Source organism: Amblyomma mixtum, chromosome 3 (assembly GCF_055824585.1).
Source record: "Amblyomma mixtum isolate Tamu chromosome 3, ASM5582458v1, whole genome shotgun sequence".
NCBI classification, from domain to species: Eukaryota; Metazoa; Arthropoda; class Arachnida; order Ixodida; family Ixodidae; genus Amblyomma; species Amblyomma mixtum.
This window is the reverse complement of record NC_143014.1, coordinates 222,036,274-222,050,365: the sequence shown is the minus strand read 5'-3', so window position 1 is coordinate 222,050,365 and position 14,092 is coordinate 222,036,274. Positions and strand designations below refer to the sequence as shown.

The 14,092-nt window shown below is 45.8% G+C and overlaps 1 protein-coding gene across 2 annotated transcripts; it reads right to left on the bottom strand.

The window, feature by feature from the left end:
• Positions 1 to 2,250, bottom strand: LOC149353786 (uncharacterized). 2 transcript variants are annotated; one of them, XM_089577411.1, is made up of 3 exons: positions 2,154 to 2,250; positions 652 to 1,407; positions 1 to 207 (listed from the first exon to the last, which is right to left on the bottom strand). In XM_089577411.1, the coding sequence occupies exons 1-2, from the start codon at positions 2,157 to 2,159 to the stop codon at positions 655 to 657; spliced, it is 759 nt and encodes a 252-aa protein (XP_089433537.1). In that variant the 5' UTR covers positions 2,160 to 2,250; the 3' UTR covers positions 1 to 207; positions 652 to 654. The 2 variants fall into 2 exon arrangements, with proteins under 2 accessions (XP_089433537.1, XP_089433538.1); XM_089577412.1 differs by having other exon boundaries at positions 652 to 1,383; positions 2,154 to 2,227.
• Between the last annotated feature and the right edge of the window lie 11,842 nt (positions 2,251 to 14,092).

Genomic DNA, 14,092 nt, shown 5'->3' with positions numbered 1-14,092 from the left:
TATAATGAAAAATACACTTTATTATTATACATGTTAAGATTCTTTAAAATGGGATGTTCTTCCTTTCGGTGATGTTTACGCTTGCATTTTTGGTAACGTGAGCTGAACTGTTCATCAGCAGTGTAAATTTTCTTCTCGTTTGTGGTAGCCACACAGGAGCCAAGATTTGATGATGATCTTGAGACGACTTGGCTTGATCTTCTAGAACTAGAAACAAGGAGAAAACGTTGCATCTCAGCTGTCCCACTGAATGATCATAATAAAAAGATCTGCCTCAGCGTGGTTCAAGCCAAACTCGCTTACACAAAGCAAGCGATAAAGATGACACTCTTCACAAAGAACTTTGCGGTTCTCTGTGTTCCGCTTGTTTCTATTATGTGCCAATTGAATATCGTCTCAGAAGCAGGAATAGGCGCTGGAAACATAATATAAGTAGCCATCGGCGTATTTCACAATATACTATGTCATACAGCTTCAATAAAGCAAAGAATTTTAGCCATGCTCAGATTTCGTCGCCCACGACAGCTTCATATTTTTCAATGCCAACAATTAGCGTGCAAAAATTTTAAACATTTTTTTCCTTTGCTTCAAAATATATACAACCACGGGCCAACCAAACCTTGTGATTTCAACGCAAGCGCTTTTTTTCACCTTCTAGTAGCCAACACCTCCAACTTGACCGAAGCTTTGGCTTCCATAGCCAGCCTTTTGTCCCGCAGCACCACCGGCGAAGCCGCCAGATTGCTGACCGAAGCCGGTTCCGTAGCGGTTCGAGGCGGTCTTGGAGAAGCCTGTGCTGGAGCTGAAGCCCTGCTTGTTGCTGAAGCCCTGCACGTTCCTGAAGGAGTCACCGCCGGCGAAAGCGCCAGAGCCCTGGTTGAAGCCCTTTGCACCGGCAGCGAAGCCGCCCTGGTAACCGCCAGCGCTCTGGCCGTATGCAGCGCCTCCTCCAAGACCTCCAAGACCGAAGCCGCTAGGGCCAAGACCACCGCCGTAGCCAATTCCTCCTACGCCAGGGCCGATTCCGACGCCACCGACGGGAACACCTCTGATACCGGCACCACCGGCAGGAACGCCTCCGATTCCGATTCCACCGACAGGAACGCCTCCGATTCCGACTCCACCGACAGGAACGCCTCCGATTCCGACACCACCGACAGGAACGCCACCGATTCCGACACCACCGACAGGAACGCCACCGATTCCGACACCACCAACAGGAACGCCACCGATTCCGACACCACCGACGGGAGCGCCTCCGATTCCGCCGACTCCACGTCCATACCCGCCGCCATAGCCTCCAACGAGACCTCCGCGGCCTTCGACCTTCTCTTCAGCCAAAGCAAGGCGTGCGATGGCAACGAGCACCGCAAGACACAGGGGCTGAAATGTTACCGGGAAAAGTGCCTGTTACCGGAAAAGTGCGAAATTAGTGCCTTGTTTAAACCAACAATCAAAACATCGCGTAGGTTGCATTTTAACTGTACTACTCAGCATTTTGGCTGCCTAATGCTGTTGAGGTTGCAGGACTGTTCTTATGTGTACAACGCCAGACCATTTGCCTGTACTTCTGTTCACTGATTTGTGTGGGTGCATATGATGGTAGAAGTGTTCTCTGCTCGTTCACATGCATATAAAAGGGACCAGCTCTTTACATTCAAACCAGCTAGACGGGGAATTTGAAACCATTGCAGCTTTGAGGACCATGAGGTCGGCTGGTCCTTTAAGCTGCAAGAGATGCGTCCTGACGGCGAGAAGCGACGAACAGTATGACTACGTCTTAAAGTTCGCCATGGGCGTTTCACAAAGAAAAGTATTCTGCCATGTAATATTGCGGAAAGCTGTTAATTTAAGACTAAAAATTAGGCTTCCCATCCCACAATATCTTAGTTTTTCTTGCCATATAACACGCCCAAAAAAATCAAGCAGCATTAATAGCAAGGGCCGTCAGGGCACCAGGACACTATTTTTGTTTGATAAGGAAACTTTGGAGGATCTCTAAATTTGTCAGCAATCGCCTAGAAAATGATAAATATATTTTTTTAACTCTGCAAGATCACTAACTTTCGGGTTGGGAAATCGCTTCTAGAATGGTGTATAATTTCAAAAGAGTTGGTCAGGAAGACCCACAACGGCTAAATAACGTTCCTCACCTTCATGTTCGAGCAGTACACCAGCCGTCTACGATCAGCGGAGTATCTAATGATCGAATCTTTAGGAGCTGATCTGATGTGGTGGCTTCGCGCACTAGCTTTTATAGTCGTGCACATTTGCGCGGAGAGAAGCAAAAAGAAAAAAAATAATCTGGAAAGGGAGCCACAGGATGACGTCGCGACGCGAGCAAAAGGTGCGCAACACGCAAGATGGATGTAACCAAGAGCACCCGTTTTCTCCGCCGCTCACTCACTGCCCTTGCAATCGGGCATGAGTGAACGGGGGTGAGTGAGTGTTTGGCCTTGCCAGCGTTGTCAGGACCACTTGGCGGCCTGGGCGCGAGCTTTGACGCGGAAACGGTGGGTACTCCTTGCTCCTCCCCTGCTGACGCCACGCATCCGATTGATTTCTTTTCCGCCTTCCACCCCCTCCCTCTGGTTAGCTTACCTCTTTGTTGTTGTTTTTTTTCTGTTCCCTCCTTTACGCTGTGAAAATCTCACCTGGTCATTTCCCAGGAACATCCTGGCCAGAATGCGCGGAGGAGGACAGGTGAATGGTAAAAGGACGACCTGTCGTTGATAATTGATGCTGCGCTTCGATATGTTGTCATATGATGACTCTCTGATATCAACACGCGCTATTACGGAGTTAAACGCAACATGGAACAGATCCTTTCATTTCCCAAGACGGAATAGATACGCGACAAAGGGGACAGAGACAGAAAATCCCCTAATGTGCAGCGAAAAGTTGACGGCCGTCGTCCCACCACGGGTCAGCCAACATTCCGCAACTGAATGCTTGAAGAAAGTCATATGCGTGTACAAAGTGTCTGGAAGATCCCCGTTTTGATGTTCATTTCTGAGGATTTCTTGAGTTTGCAACGCAAGTACGTCAGCCGGGTATGGAACAGGTACCGGAGGAGAGATGCCGTTACTTCTCTTTTCTATGGGGCATCCGAAAGAGAAATCCGAAAAGATCAGTACATCATTGAAAGTTCAGTTATTTTTATATGTTACAAGACGTCGCAAATTTGAAAGGCATATCCCGCCCAGAATAGCAGACATCACATCAGCAGCTCATGTTTAGCTCCCACTTTGACACTGCACAAAAGCTTGCCGACATGGTGACACGCTCACTGAGGATTCCTCACAAAAGATTCCAAGTTACAGTTTTTGTCGTGTGAGTAAACATGGCTGCAAAGCACCCGGAACATGCAGACGTGAAGTATTAATACACTCCTGTGAGCCATAATTCGGTAAAAAAAAATTATTGTCGTAGCAGGTAATATAGCTGAGAACGTCAAATGTTCGCTACCTCAAAGAGCACCATCGTAGAGCACCGTAATCACTTTATGCTCAAAGTGCTCTTTAAATTTAGTCGTCCTTTCTTCATGCTAATAGCCAGCGATATAGTTATACTGCAGCATTTTGCCGCTGTCTATGCGTTATAGAATGACTAAGCGCTTCTCGTTTCAATGGCACTTTTTTAATAGCTGATAAAGACTAATGACGTATTCGAACCGGCGATCAGAGCAGCTTTCCGTATTCTCGAAAGAGCAAGATGTCGAGGAAGCCTAAGGATTACCGTTGTGAACGAATCAGAACTTAGGATCTGAACCCAAATTGCCCACTGAAACACTTTCTTCGGTGTCGGGGTGCGAGCAAACTTGCTTCGGATCACCTACTCGAATACCCCATAATGTTAACTTTAATAAAGGCAAAGCACTAAAAGATATGCATGTATTAGAAGTGAACAGCGAGAAAAATACGTAACTTCTTGGCACTTTTGAAATATGTTTGAAGATCGATAAATGACAACATTATTTACAAGTTCATTTATTCAATCACTTGTGCATAATACCTAGCCAAACTTCCGAGCTAACGGAGGAGGCCGGATCAAGTGTTAGAAGTATTATTTCAATGACTCGTGGCATTTACGAGAACTTGTTTGTAGGCTTTCCTCTGTGTTATTACAGAGAAAATTGATTTTGTCTTTAATTTTTGCATAACGCTGATTTATTTTGCTTTTCACTGGTTATACCATTTTTATTTTACCGAACTTTTCCGTTGATGTGAACTACAGCTATGATGCGATAGAAATTATGCGCCAAATGATATGATTATTTACCAACAATGGCTGAAACGCAAATTTCTGCGAAGTGTTGAGACGTGCAGGAAAAGAAACGCTTCTGCATGCGGGGTCTATATGTCTTGGTTGCTTGGATGAGGAAAGTTGTTTCGTAACCAAAGGAGGTAAGCTGACAAGGAGGCAGTATCTCGCGGTAATGGCATGGCGAAATAAGCTAACAAAGAATAAATTGTCGTGAACTGAGCTCAGACGGTGTTGCATGAGCCTCGATAAACCACGTAGACGGCAAAATACGTTCAAATCCGAGAATCCCAGCGTAAGCCGGTTTCCATGAGAGGCAGTTCTGGCAGTCACGTATGCAAGGATTTGTGAAGCAGTGCAGATATGTGTTTGCCAACTGCCAATGCGCACAGGTAGAGTCAAGAAAAACGAACTTAAGCCACGTGTCTTTTGGAAGCAAACAATTTTGGCAATATGCATGAAAAGAACGTGCCCGCCCAAATTGTAAGTTGTCTAGGGCCTGCCTATGTGTAGGGAACTCAAACCGGCAGAATAACTGCTTGACCGGATGATACTTTTTTCTTCCAAATGGAAGCATGTAGCTGTCGCAAGAGAAGCTATGACTCAAAGGCTGTTTGAATAAAACAGTTTAATACGAAAGCATTATTTGTCCCCTTAGATTCCTTAGAGCCAGATTCAGTCGCTGTCCATGGCAGGATGTTCCTCAGTGACGTTACAATGCAGTCGCATGACGTCCGCAGTAGACGACAAGATAGCGACGTCTACAACAAAGAAGAAAAAATGAAATCTCGTCCGAATGTTCGGGGAATTAAGTAAGGGCCTCCAGATTGCATGGCGAGCAGTTTTCCTAGTTGGACGTCCATGAAATATTTGTGACTCTCCTGTACAGTGAATAAACGTTAGATCGGCATGTTTAGACAAGAGTGCTTTGTACGAAATGTCATTAAGTCTGCGTAATATCAAAATATAAATTCTTGATTTCATTAAATTCGCGCGTTTGTGACAGTCAGTCTGCAAATAGCTAACACGCGTCCACAGCATCTTCTATGTACGGATATAGTGATTGCATCTTAGGTTCGCTTTTGTTGTTATATTGTAGTAGAGCATAGTAAGCGTAAGATTATACATTAGTTCAGCACTTTCAAGAAAATCGTAATAGCCTACAACAAGGAGTAGACATAACTCTTCGCTCACGTAATTCAAACTAATTATCACATAGAGACACAGCTACACAGGGTGTTCAAAATTAAGCTTTAATTGTTTTTAATACACTACCAAGAGCAGTACAGAAAAGTCATTATAGCAAACGGGTTACGCGGCCAGGCGAACACCAACAGCTAGAAAAACTGTCAACGTGAACTGAGTAACTAACAATAATTCAGTAACTTTTTATTTACTGCACTTAGCGTGCATGTCTTTACTTAAAACTTACAGGCAGTGCCATTCAAGGACTCTTCTATTTTCTCCAGTTTTAGTAACGCGCCTGTGTCCTCAGATATGCACGTCTAAATTTTCAACCTCGTCCGTCTAGTTAGGCATGCAAGCTCCTCCCTGATGTGACGCAGCTGTGATGCACGGCGCTTCGACTGACAAGAATGTGCAGTTAGATACGACGGTTACAAATTTTTGCTCTTGGCCAGCAGTGTGCGTCACGCCAGGGAGGAGCCTGATGCTGAGTGCCGCGGTCTGGCATGCGTAATTACACGGCTTGGGTGGAAATTTTCGACGTGCATATCTGAGGACACAGTGAAGTTAATAAAATTTCAGAAAATAAAGTAGTCTTTGAATGCCACTGCCTCTTAAGTTGCTGTATAACATGCAGGCTAATATTTAGTTTTAGTGCGACGCACTGCTTCGCGAGGTCAAACCGACTCACCGGTTCGTGCAAAGCTTGGCCTGGAGGATGACCGTGTGCAAACTTTAATTGAATGAAAAAAATATTGCCGCAAAAGGGATAAGAACCCCAGGCGGCGCGAACAGGTCAGTTTCGCTGGCAACAGCACTATGCTATCGCCGCAGCCTATCACGCCCTGTGTTAAACTGCAACAGGCTCTCATGCTGTGCATTGCACATCATTTTCTTCATCAACCAATACCGCTGTCAAACTAATATTGGTGCTTTGAGCTATGTGGCGGTAGTGACAGGGAGATGTGCGCTGCATGCGATGGCGTGGGCAATGTTGTGGCACAAAGACGGCACTAGAGCAATACACGTAGGCGTTGACAACACTGCTGCAGAAACGCGGCGCTGGAGCGTTGGATCAATTGGCACTCACGATGAAAAAGTTGAAGACGCGCATAACTGGCTCCTTGGGTCAGTTCACACCTCAATCGCGCTTACACGTACCTGGCGGTGGTGTGCACCTGCAAAAAACTCTGCTTACGCACAATACTTCGTGCTTAGCATTGCTAAACCCCCAGTCCATTTTCAGTGAATTAGTCAGGTTACGATGAAAATTTTTGTCCCTCTTTGTGTCCTCCTGGCCGCGTTACCCATTTACAATAATGACTTTTTTGTACATTTTGGTATTTTGAAAAAAAAAATCAACAAAGCCTAATTTTCAACACCATTCATAGCACTTCAACAAAAGTCGCTTGGGCCAACTTTTCAAGAAAACTTTCTGAAACCCTAAATATTAAATGCAGGTGCGTTTCAGGCAAACAAATTTGTGCACAACTTTCCGTTCAGCGAACATTTTGCGAAGCCTTAGCGCGCTGCTTCCCGATCAGAATGCATCGTTCTGGCAGACACGGAGCAGTTTCCGTCCGCGAAACGTCCGGGATTGCAATTATGATTTCGCGCCACTTGAGAAATGTTGCAGCGGCATACTTTCACCTGCAAAACTTGGGGATCTCGTATCGGCATTCGTTTGGTAGAGCCGGGCTTCTTATAGCTTAAGCAGTAGCCAAACGTGCCAGCTAGCGTTCTTCCCTCACTCTCCGTCCCATGAAGAAGACGAAAACGAACCTGTTTTTCATTTAAATTTTTAGATAATTGCATCAACTGCTGCACGTGTCTGCATATGTTCTCTTATTTGCACCTCAGCAGCTATTTGTACCAAAAATAGGTCTTCTGTACTAAAGCGGGTCATTTCTACCAAAGCATGACATGCGAGAGCACGAACACAGTGACTTTTCTCTGGAGCGGCTGCTTGCTTCAGCGAAAGCAGAAAACGGCAATTTCCTTTTTCCCTTCAAACAAGCACTTTGTTGGCCTCGGTCCGACACCAGAGCAACGTAACTCTTCAAGGAGCGCTTAAAAGCTTTTAGGTTTTTTGTTTGAATTAGCAACCAGCTTCGCAAAAGGAATGACAGTAATATTACATTAAAGCCCATAATCCTCAGATGATCCACGCCTGCCGGAGTGGAATAACCAAGAAGCAACGTTCTGAAAAACGGACTTACTTTCGCACAAAAAGCAATACATGCTTCAATATTTCCGCTTCGTGCTTCGCGAAGGCATTAATTTTAGCGCTTAACCACGGTTGAGCTTAATAACGCATCCGTCGCCTGTAGTAATGTATCACTGAAATGTGGTAGTTTGGAGGAAGGTGCAGGAGCCACTACGATGCTTCTTTCGTTCGTATACATTTCCGGAACGCAACCTGCCGGGGCAGGTAGCGCCATCTGTATTTTGACGCTTCAACTTGGGAGGAGCGCAAACCGTACGCTCCGTAGTCTATTAGAGATAAACGCGAAAAGCTGCCCGCAAGAAAGAGGGACTCGTGAGAGGAAATATAATTACCCAGTTGCTCGTCATCTCGCACTGTGAGAACTATGCAAATAAAAGGAATGCCTGACGTGTGCTAGGATTGCCGTTGGTAAGCAATTATGTGCCGTTGAAATCACCCTGCTCTTACGCACGAATACATTATAGACGTTGAAGAGCATTCTAGGTATTTCGAGATACACATCGCGCCTCAGAAGAAAAAGTGCAAGCGACTTGCTGCCACGTAATCTTGTCGTCATGAGTCTCCATTTGCAAAGAGGCTTAATAGAGAGAAATGCTTGCTGAGCACTTAGAAGACACGTCACTGCACACGTGCACTTAATGATAAAGATTGGAGAAGCGGCTGCATCAACTCCCTTCCCCTAAGCCAACGGCCGTAATACGCTTGGCCATTATCTCTTTCTCCGTCTCTTTTTAAAGGCAGTGCTGGGTAACAGCTCACATTATCGATTAGAATGCCTTCCCCCTAGCCCCCCGCGACACCTGTGCTTAGAGAAGGGAATAATGGTCTGAGATTACGGCGCCGTTATTTTTCAATTGCGCTTTTGCTGGTCCCACCATTCATGACGGTCACGGTTCGTTGTGAAAGAATATGGCATAAGAATCCATAAAGATATTTTGCAAGCAGTCAATGCATTAGCATACTATCGTGGGTGTTGTAACGTAACTGGGCACTGAAGGCTAACGAACGGTATTTTATTCGCTGAGTACTGTTGTCTGAACTGTTCATTTCTGCACTACTCTATACTTACATTGCGACTGCCAGTTTGTGTAAGGCGGCTACGGTCATGGAACGGTGCGAAAAAAAAAACGAATTTATAGTGACGTGTGCTGATTACCTCGTTACCGCTCTTCTTCCCTAATGTTCTTTACAGACACAAATCCAAAATGAATGTTCTCAGTGAAATGATCTTCCAGTATGCTAAACATGTCAATAAAAATTTCTTTCGCATCGAGGAATTAGGCAGAACCACATGTTTTCAGAATTCACGGCAGCAATGGAAGGGTTTTCGCGGCACAAGACGTAACCCGAGCCATTCGTTCGAAGAGCGTTGTGCGCAAGTTCAAAATCTTGTGACAGCGAGGAAGTGGCCAAAATTTGTATTTCTGATATTTTTCCCCCACAAACGCCTTCACAATTGCAATTCTGACCTGCCTGGTATGCAAGACAAAAAGAACTAACAAGGCATGGCTTCCATCCACCACTTAAGCAGGAATCAATTTTTTGAAACATTCTTCATGTATGAGAGGAAGATGGATCAGCATTAAAACAAAAAGCTTCAGCTCATATTTCTGGGTACGAAGTTAGCACCGCCGGCAAATTCGGGCTTAAATATGGCATAGTGCCACTGCGGAAATTTAACTCTGCTTCGGAAAACAAGCAGCCATACTCGTATATGTTCGACGCCAAATTCACGATATCTTGTTCCGAAAAGCCGCTGGAAGCTGAAGTTTCTCGACTGTCACGGCACGACCTGGGATGTGTATTCCACTTGTGAACAACACTTTTTTACAAGCGTCTCGTTTTTTCTCACGTGCAGCACAACTATCAGATTTAAAATTACGGGCTAGCGCTAACGCTTTTCAGAGGACGCTGTGAGGAAAACGGGATCCTCATGCAGATTCTCTCAATTCTTCTGACATCTAAACGCATGGCTGGTTCATTACGGAATGCAGCATGTTTCCTCATACTCGGATCTTCTTCAGTGGCTCTGTGGCTGTAGTACTGTTCTACATAGCTCGTGTTGCGGGCACAGTGAAAGAAGACGCATTTTAATACCAGAGGCACACGTAGTTCGCTTAGCGGTCGTAGCACATTATATAACTACTGATTTCCTACTTAAATATTGTGCCACTCCTCAGCTACCTTGGTTATATTAGTGCACAAAGTTATGCTCAATTTTTTTTTGTCTGATCCGGCACCTGCATGCGGTTTAAGCACTTTCCGCTCATCTCATGAGGTGATTTGACGTTCGTGTGATGCCTACACCAGTGCCTAGACGTAGCTATATTGATCGCCAAGGCCGTTATCGCGTGCTGGCGACTCCGCCACATTTTGGCCTGTCCGCGACAATCCAACACGAAATCAAAAATGCTATACGTCTGAGCTGGATGCGGTCGTTCTGATTCCGACGGCTGTCATGTGCGACTGTTGCTACCGCGAGCGCCGTGCTTCTTCAGTCCAAGAGCACAATTTTGCGCAGTAAATCACTTACAGCCATTTTCTTGGTCAACCTTCTTGCCTACTTGCCGTCACCACAACTCAAACACAGCTACTTTTAAAACAAATACTACAAGAACTCAAACACAGCTGCTTTTTAAAGCTTACTTATGGTAGCGTAAGGAAGGAAATAAGTATTGTTTAACGGGTGTGCCCACAAAAAGCTGTAGATATGGAGAAATTTTGGCCAGAAGAGCCTTGGCGATGCAAAACTGCGAGGTCGGTTTTGAGTAAATACCTCAAGAACACACATATTGCAGCTATTTTTAAACACTGAAGTGGGTGAGTCAGCGTGAAAGAAAAAAACATAACACTGGAAAGTAAATCGAATGCACATCGCAGGGATTTTACTTAGTAGCTTTTTCTGCTAAGCGAACGGAGCGACTGTCTAGGCTACGCTTATTAGACAATAGGAAGCATTTTGGATGATAGTAAACAACCAACGGCCGGCTGTTGGAGGTCGCTATCAGACGTCGCATTACCGCTTCGTTTAGATTTGCACCAACGCTACGATGGATACCGTTCCCGATCCCGAGAACGAATTTCTCGCAAAGAACTGCAACCTGTACTTCAGTGAACTGAGCCCCATGCGGCTTGCAATGATTTTGAGGAGCGCCGAGGAGTCGGCAGCGTCAGCAGCAAGCCAAGGTACTGATGCGGCAGCTGCCATCAGCAAGCCACCGTCACGACTGTTGCATAGAGACTGCTACGTACGGGCATATTTAAATTCTGTTATAATAGTCCTCGTAGCACTGGTTTGCAGCCCAGCGTCTTGGTGCTTTGACGAAGCGAACGTGCTGAGCGGTGCGCTTGCTAACGTGGAGGCTCGTTCACAACATTAGCTATACAGAAGTGCTTTACTCGTCGCAGGTGCGTGCCGCAGCATCAACTTCGTCCGAGGGGCACTTAGCGGGGCACTTGGAGTTCCTGTGCTGCTGCGCACTTATACGAGGTCTGTTAGAAAAGTATCGGACTGTATTTTTTTTTTTGCGAACACCTGATGGATATGCTACAAGCGCTCTTGCATCAGCCGACCTTGAGCCTTCATGCGCATGCACGAATTTTTTCTCGCCTGCCGATAGCGTCAGTCGCTGGGACGCAGCGTTTGAGTGAGGCAGTGCGCAGTGCTCTCGTCGGTTTTTTGCTGCAAGGAAAATGGCGGAGCAACAGGAGCAGCGCTACTGCATCAAATTTTGCCAGAAACTGGGCGACAGCCAAGTGGAAACCATTCGAAATATTCAGACGGCTTTCGGTGACGGTGCTATGAGCAGCACACAGATTAAGCAGTGTTACAATCAGTTTAAAGATGGCCGCACATCGGTGGAGAGAGAGTCACGCTCCGGTCGGACATCAACATGCCGAAATGACCAGGTCATTGAAGAAGTGAACGCTGTGGTGATGCGGGACCGTCGTGTGACTATCCGAGAAATTGCGGAAGAGGTGGACATCAGTAATATTTCTGCACATTCCTTTATCACCGAAGATTTGGCCATGGAAAGAGTTGCGGCGAAATTCGTGCCGAAGGTGCCCACAGTGGAACAAAAGCAGCTTCGTGTTTATGTCTCACAGGACATGCTGGATTCCACAAACAGTGACCCCGACTTCATCGACACCAAAATCACTGGTAACTAGTCATGGGTGTATGGGTGCGACCCGGAAACCAAATCCCGGTCGTCACAGTGGAAGCATTCCACGTCACCAAGACCAAAGAAGGCCCGCGAAGTGCACAGCAATGTCAAAGCTTTGCTGACTGCTTTCTTTGACTCCCTCTGTGTGGCACACTACGAGTACGCACCCCACAGGGTCAAACAATGATCAAAGAGTACTACAGGGATGTCCTCCGTCGCCTATATGGTGCTGCGCGGCGCAAGAGACCGGAGTTGAGGTCAACAGGAAATTGGGGCATCCATCAAGACAATGCTCCTGCACATTCCTCGCACTTGGTTCAGACTTTTCAGGCGAAAAACCAGATTCCTGTAGTTCAACAGACTCCTTACTCTCCTGATATGGTCCGCTGCGGCTTTTGGCTGTTTCCCAAAATGAAGAAGCCATTTAAAAGTGTGCAGTTCCAGACAAGAGAGGACATTATGGCTGCAACGACAGCTGAGCTAAACTCCCTTCCGAAAGGGGCCTTCTCGGAATACTTCCAACAATGGCAGCACCACTGGGAGAAGTATGTGGAGTCCCAAGAAGACTACTTTAAAGGTGATTAGAATTCCAACTCTCCAGTTATGCCAGTTTTTTTTCTTCGGCCAAAGGTCGGATACTTTTCTAACAGACCTCGTACATCGAGGCGCGTGAAAAACGAAACCACGCGAGCACGCAAAGCGCACAGCCGCGAAGCCCCAAACACACACCGAAACTCAGCTGGCCGCCTGTTGCGCCGCCAAGTATAGGTCTACTTTCGCTTCCAACATGCAGGTTGTTTGTTGTCCGTCTTCCTCGTCTGATAAAAGTTCACTAGACGTTTCAAAACAAAACTTCTACCCTTCAATATCGATCAAATGCGTAACCTTCATGCCCGTTTGCCAGCTACTGAGATTCAGGCTGTTTTTCGGCTATTTCGCCATCGCCTTTGCACTTGCGAGATTGGTCTGGTGGCGGCGATACCTGTATTTTAGTTCTTGCTCTCTTCTACCTTACAAGGGCTTTGTTTTCAGTAAGGGCGGTTTTTTTGGGGTTAAGAGCTGGTATTCGATCGATACAAGCCAACTTCGATTTCATCTCAGTGTCCCTTCGAATTGGGTGCTGAAACATACGCCCCTCCTGCACGTTCTGTGCACGGCTCATTCGGGAGGCATCACTAGGGGTCTGATGAGCAGTCTGTAGTCTCCGTCTTCGAAACTTGTAAGCAAACAGAACAAAAAAAAACTTTTTCTGGCCGATCCTTGATTTTTGCCCGCGCTTCATTTCCGACCTGTTACTGGCAGACAGCGGCAGCAGCGAGAACGTTGCATTGCTTCAAGCATTGACTATGACCGAAAGGTATAAAAATATAAAAACTAGTCGAAATAATTCTAACATTCGTTCGTTCGTTCGTTCGTTCGTTCGTTCGTTCGTTCGTTCGTTCGTTCGTTCGTTCGCTCGTTCGTTCGTTCATTCATTCATTATTTTTTCAAAAACAGCTAGATGGTGTCCTCGGCTAAAAGCTGAATAAGAAGCTTGACGGGGCCCAGGAGACCGTTAGGCAGTGTTACCAAGAAAAAAAATAAATTTGAAGTGATGTCATAACAACAAAGTACAACCCATAGAGGAAAAATTATTTTCAAAAACAAAATTAGAAACACCATTTATTTCGTAGGAAAAAATTAACATATACATCATCTTCGTCAGAATTCGACACGAACACGTACAGGTCACCACATAAGGTAACAAAATACCACACTTTAAACGTTTGGACTGGAAGGAAGGAAAAACAAAATGAAAAGGACAAGAGATAAAATGCCGTATGATTTAAAATTTAGACTTAGACTGAGGTCCTGTATAGATGCCAGAGCCATGAAGCCTACATGTTGTCTGTAAAAAAAAAAATCGGGGCTCTTTGCAGCACCATGGTAACGAGCTCAACAGCGAAAGCTGTCCCGGATATCATTTTGTTGGAAGGTCTCAGGTTCTTGAAAGACATGAGAGCGCAAAATGGCAGCACGGACGAGTAAGGGAACAGGATGAGCGCTGCAATGTTGCTCGTCCGTGCAGCGATTTTGCGCTCTCATGTCTTTCACGAATACGCACCAACAAGCCCAGCTGCAACTTCGTCTCAGGTTGTGGGAAAAAAATACGAGACTTATGAACGTCGTTGCAGCTGATATTTGATACAACATAGACATGTTTTCTTTATCACGTGATGTTCGAAGTATACAGAATGCGTACAATAAATAG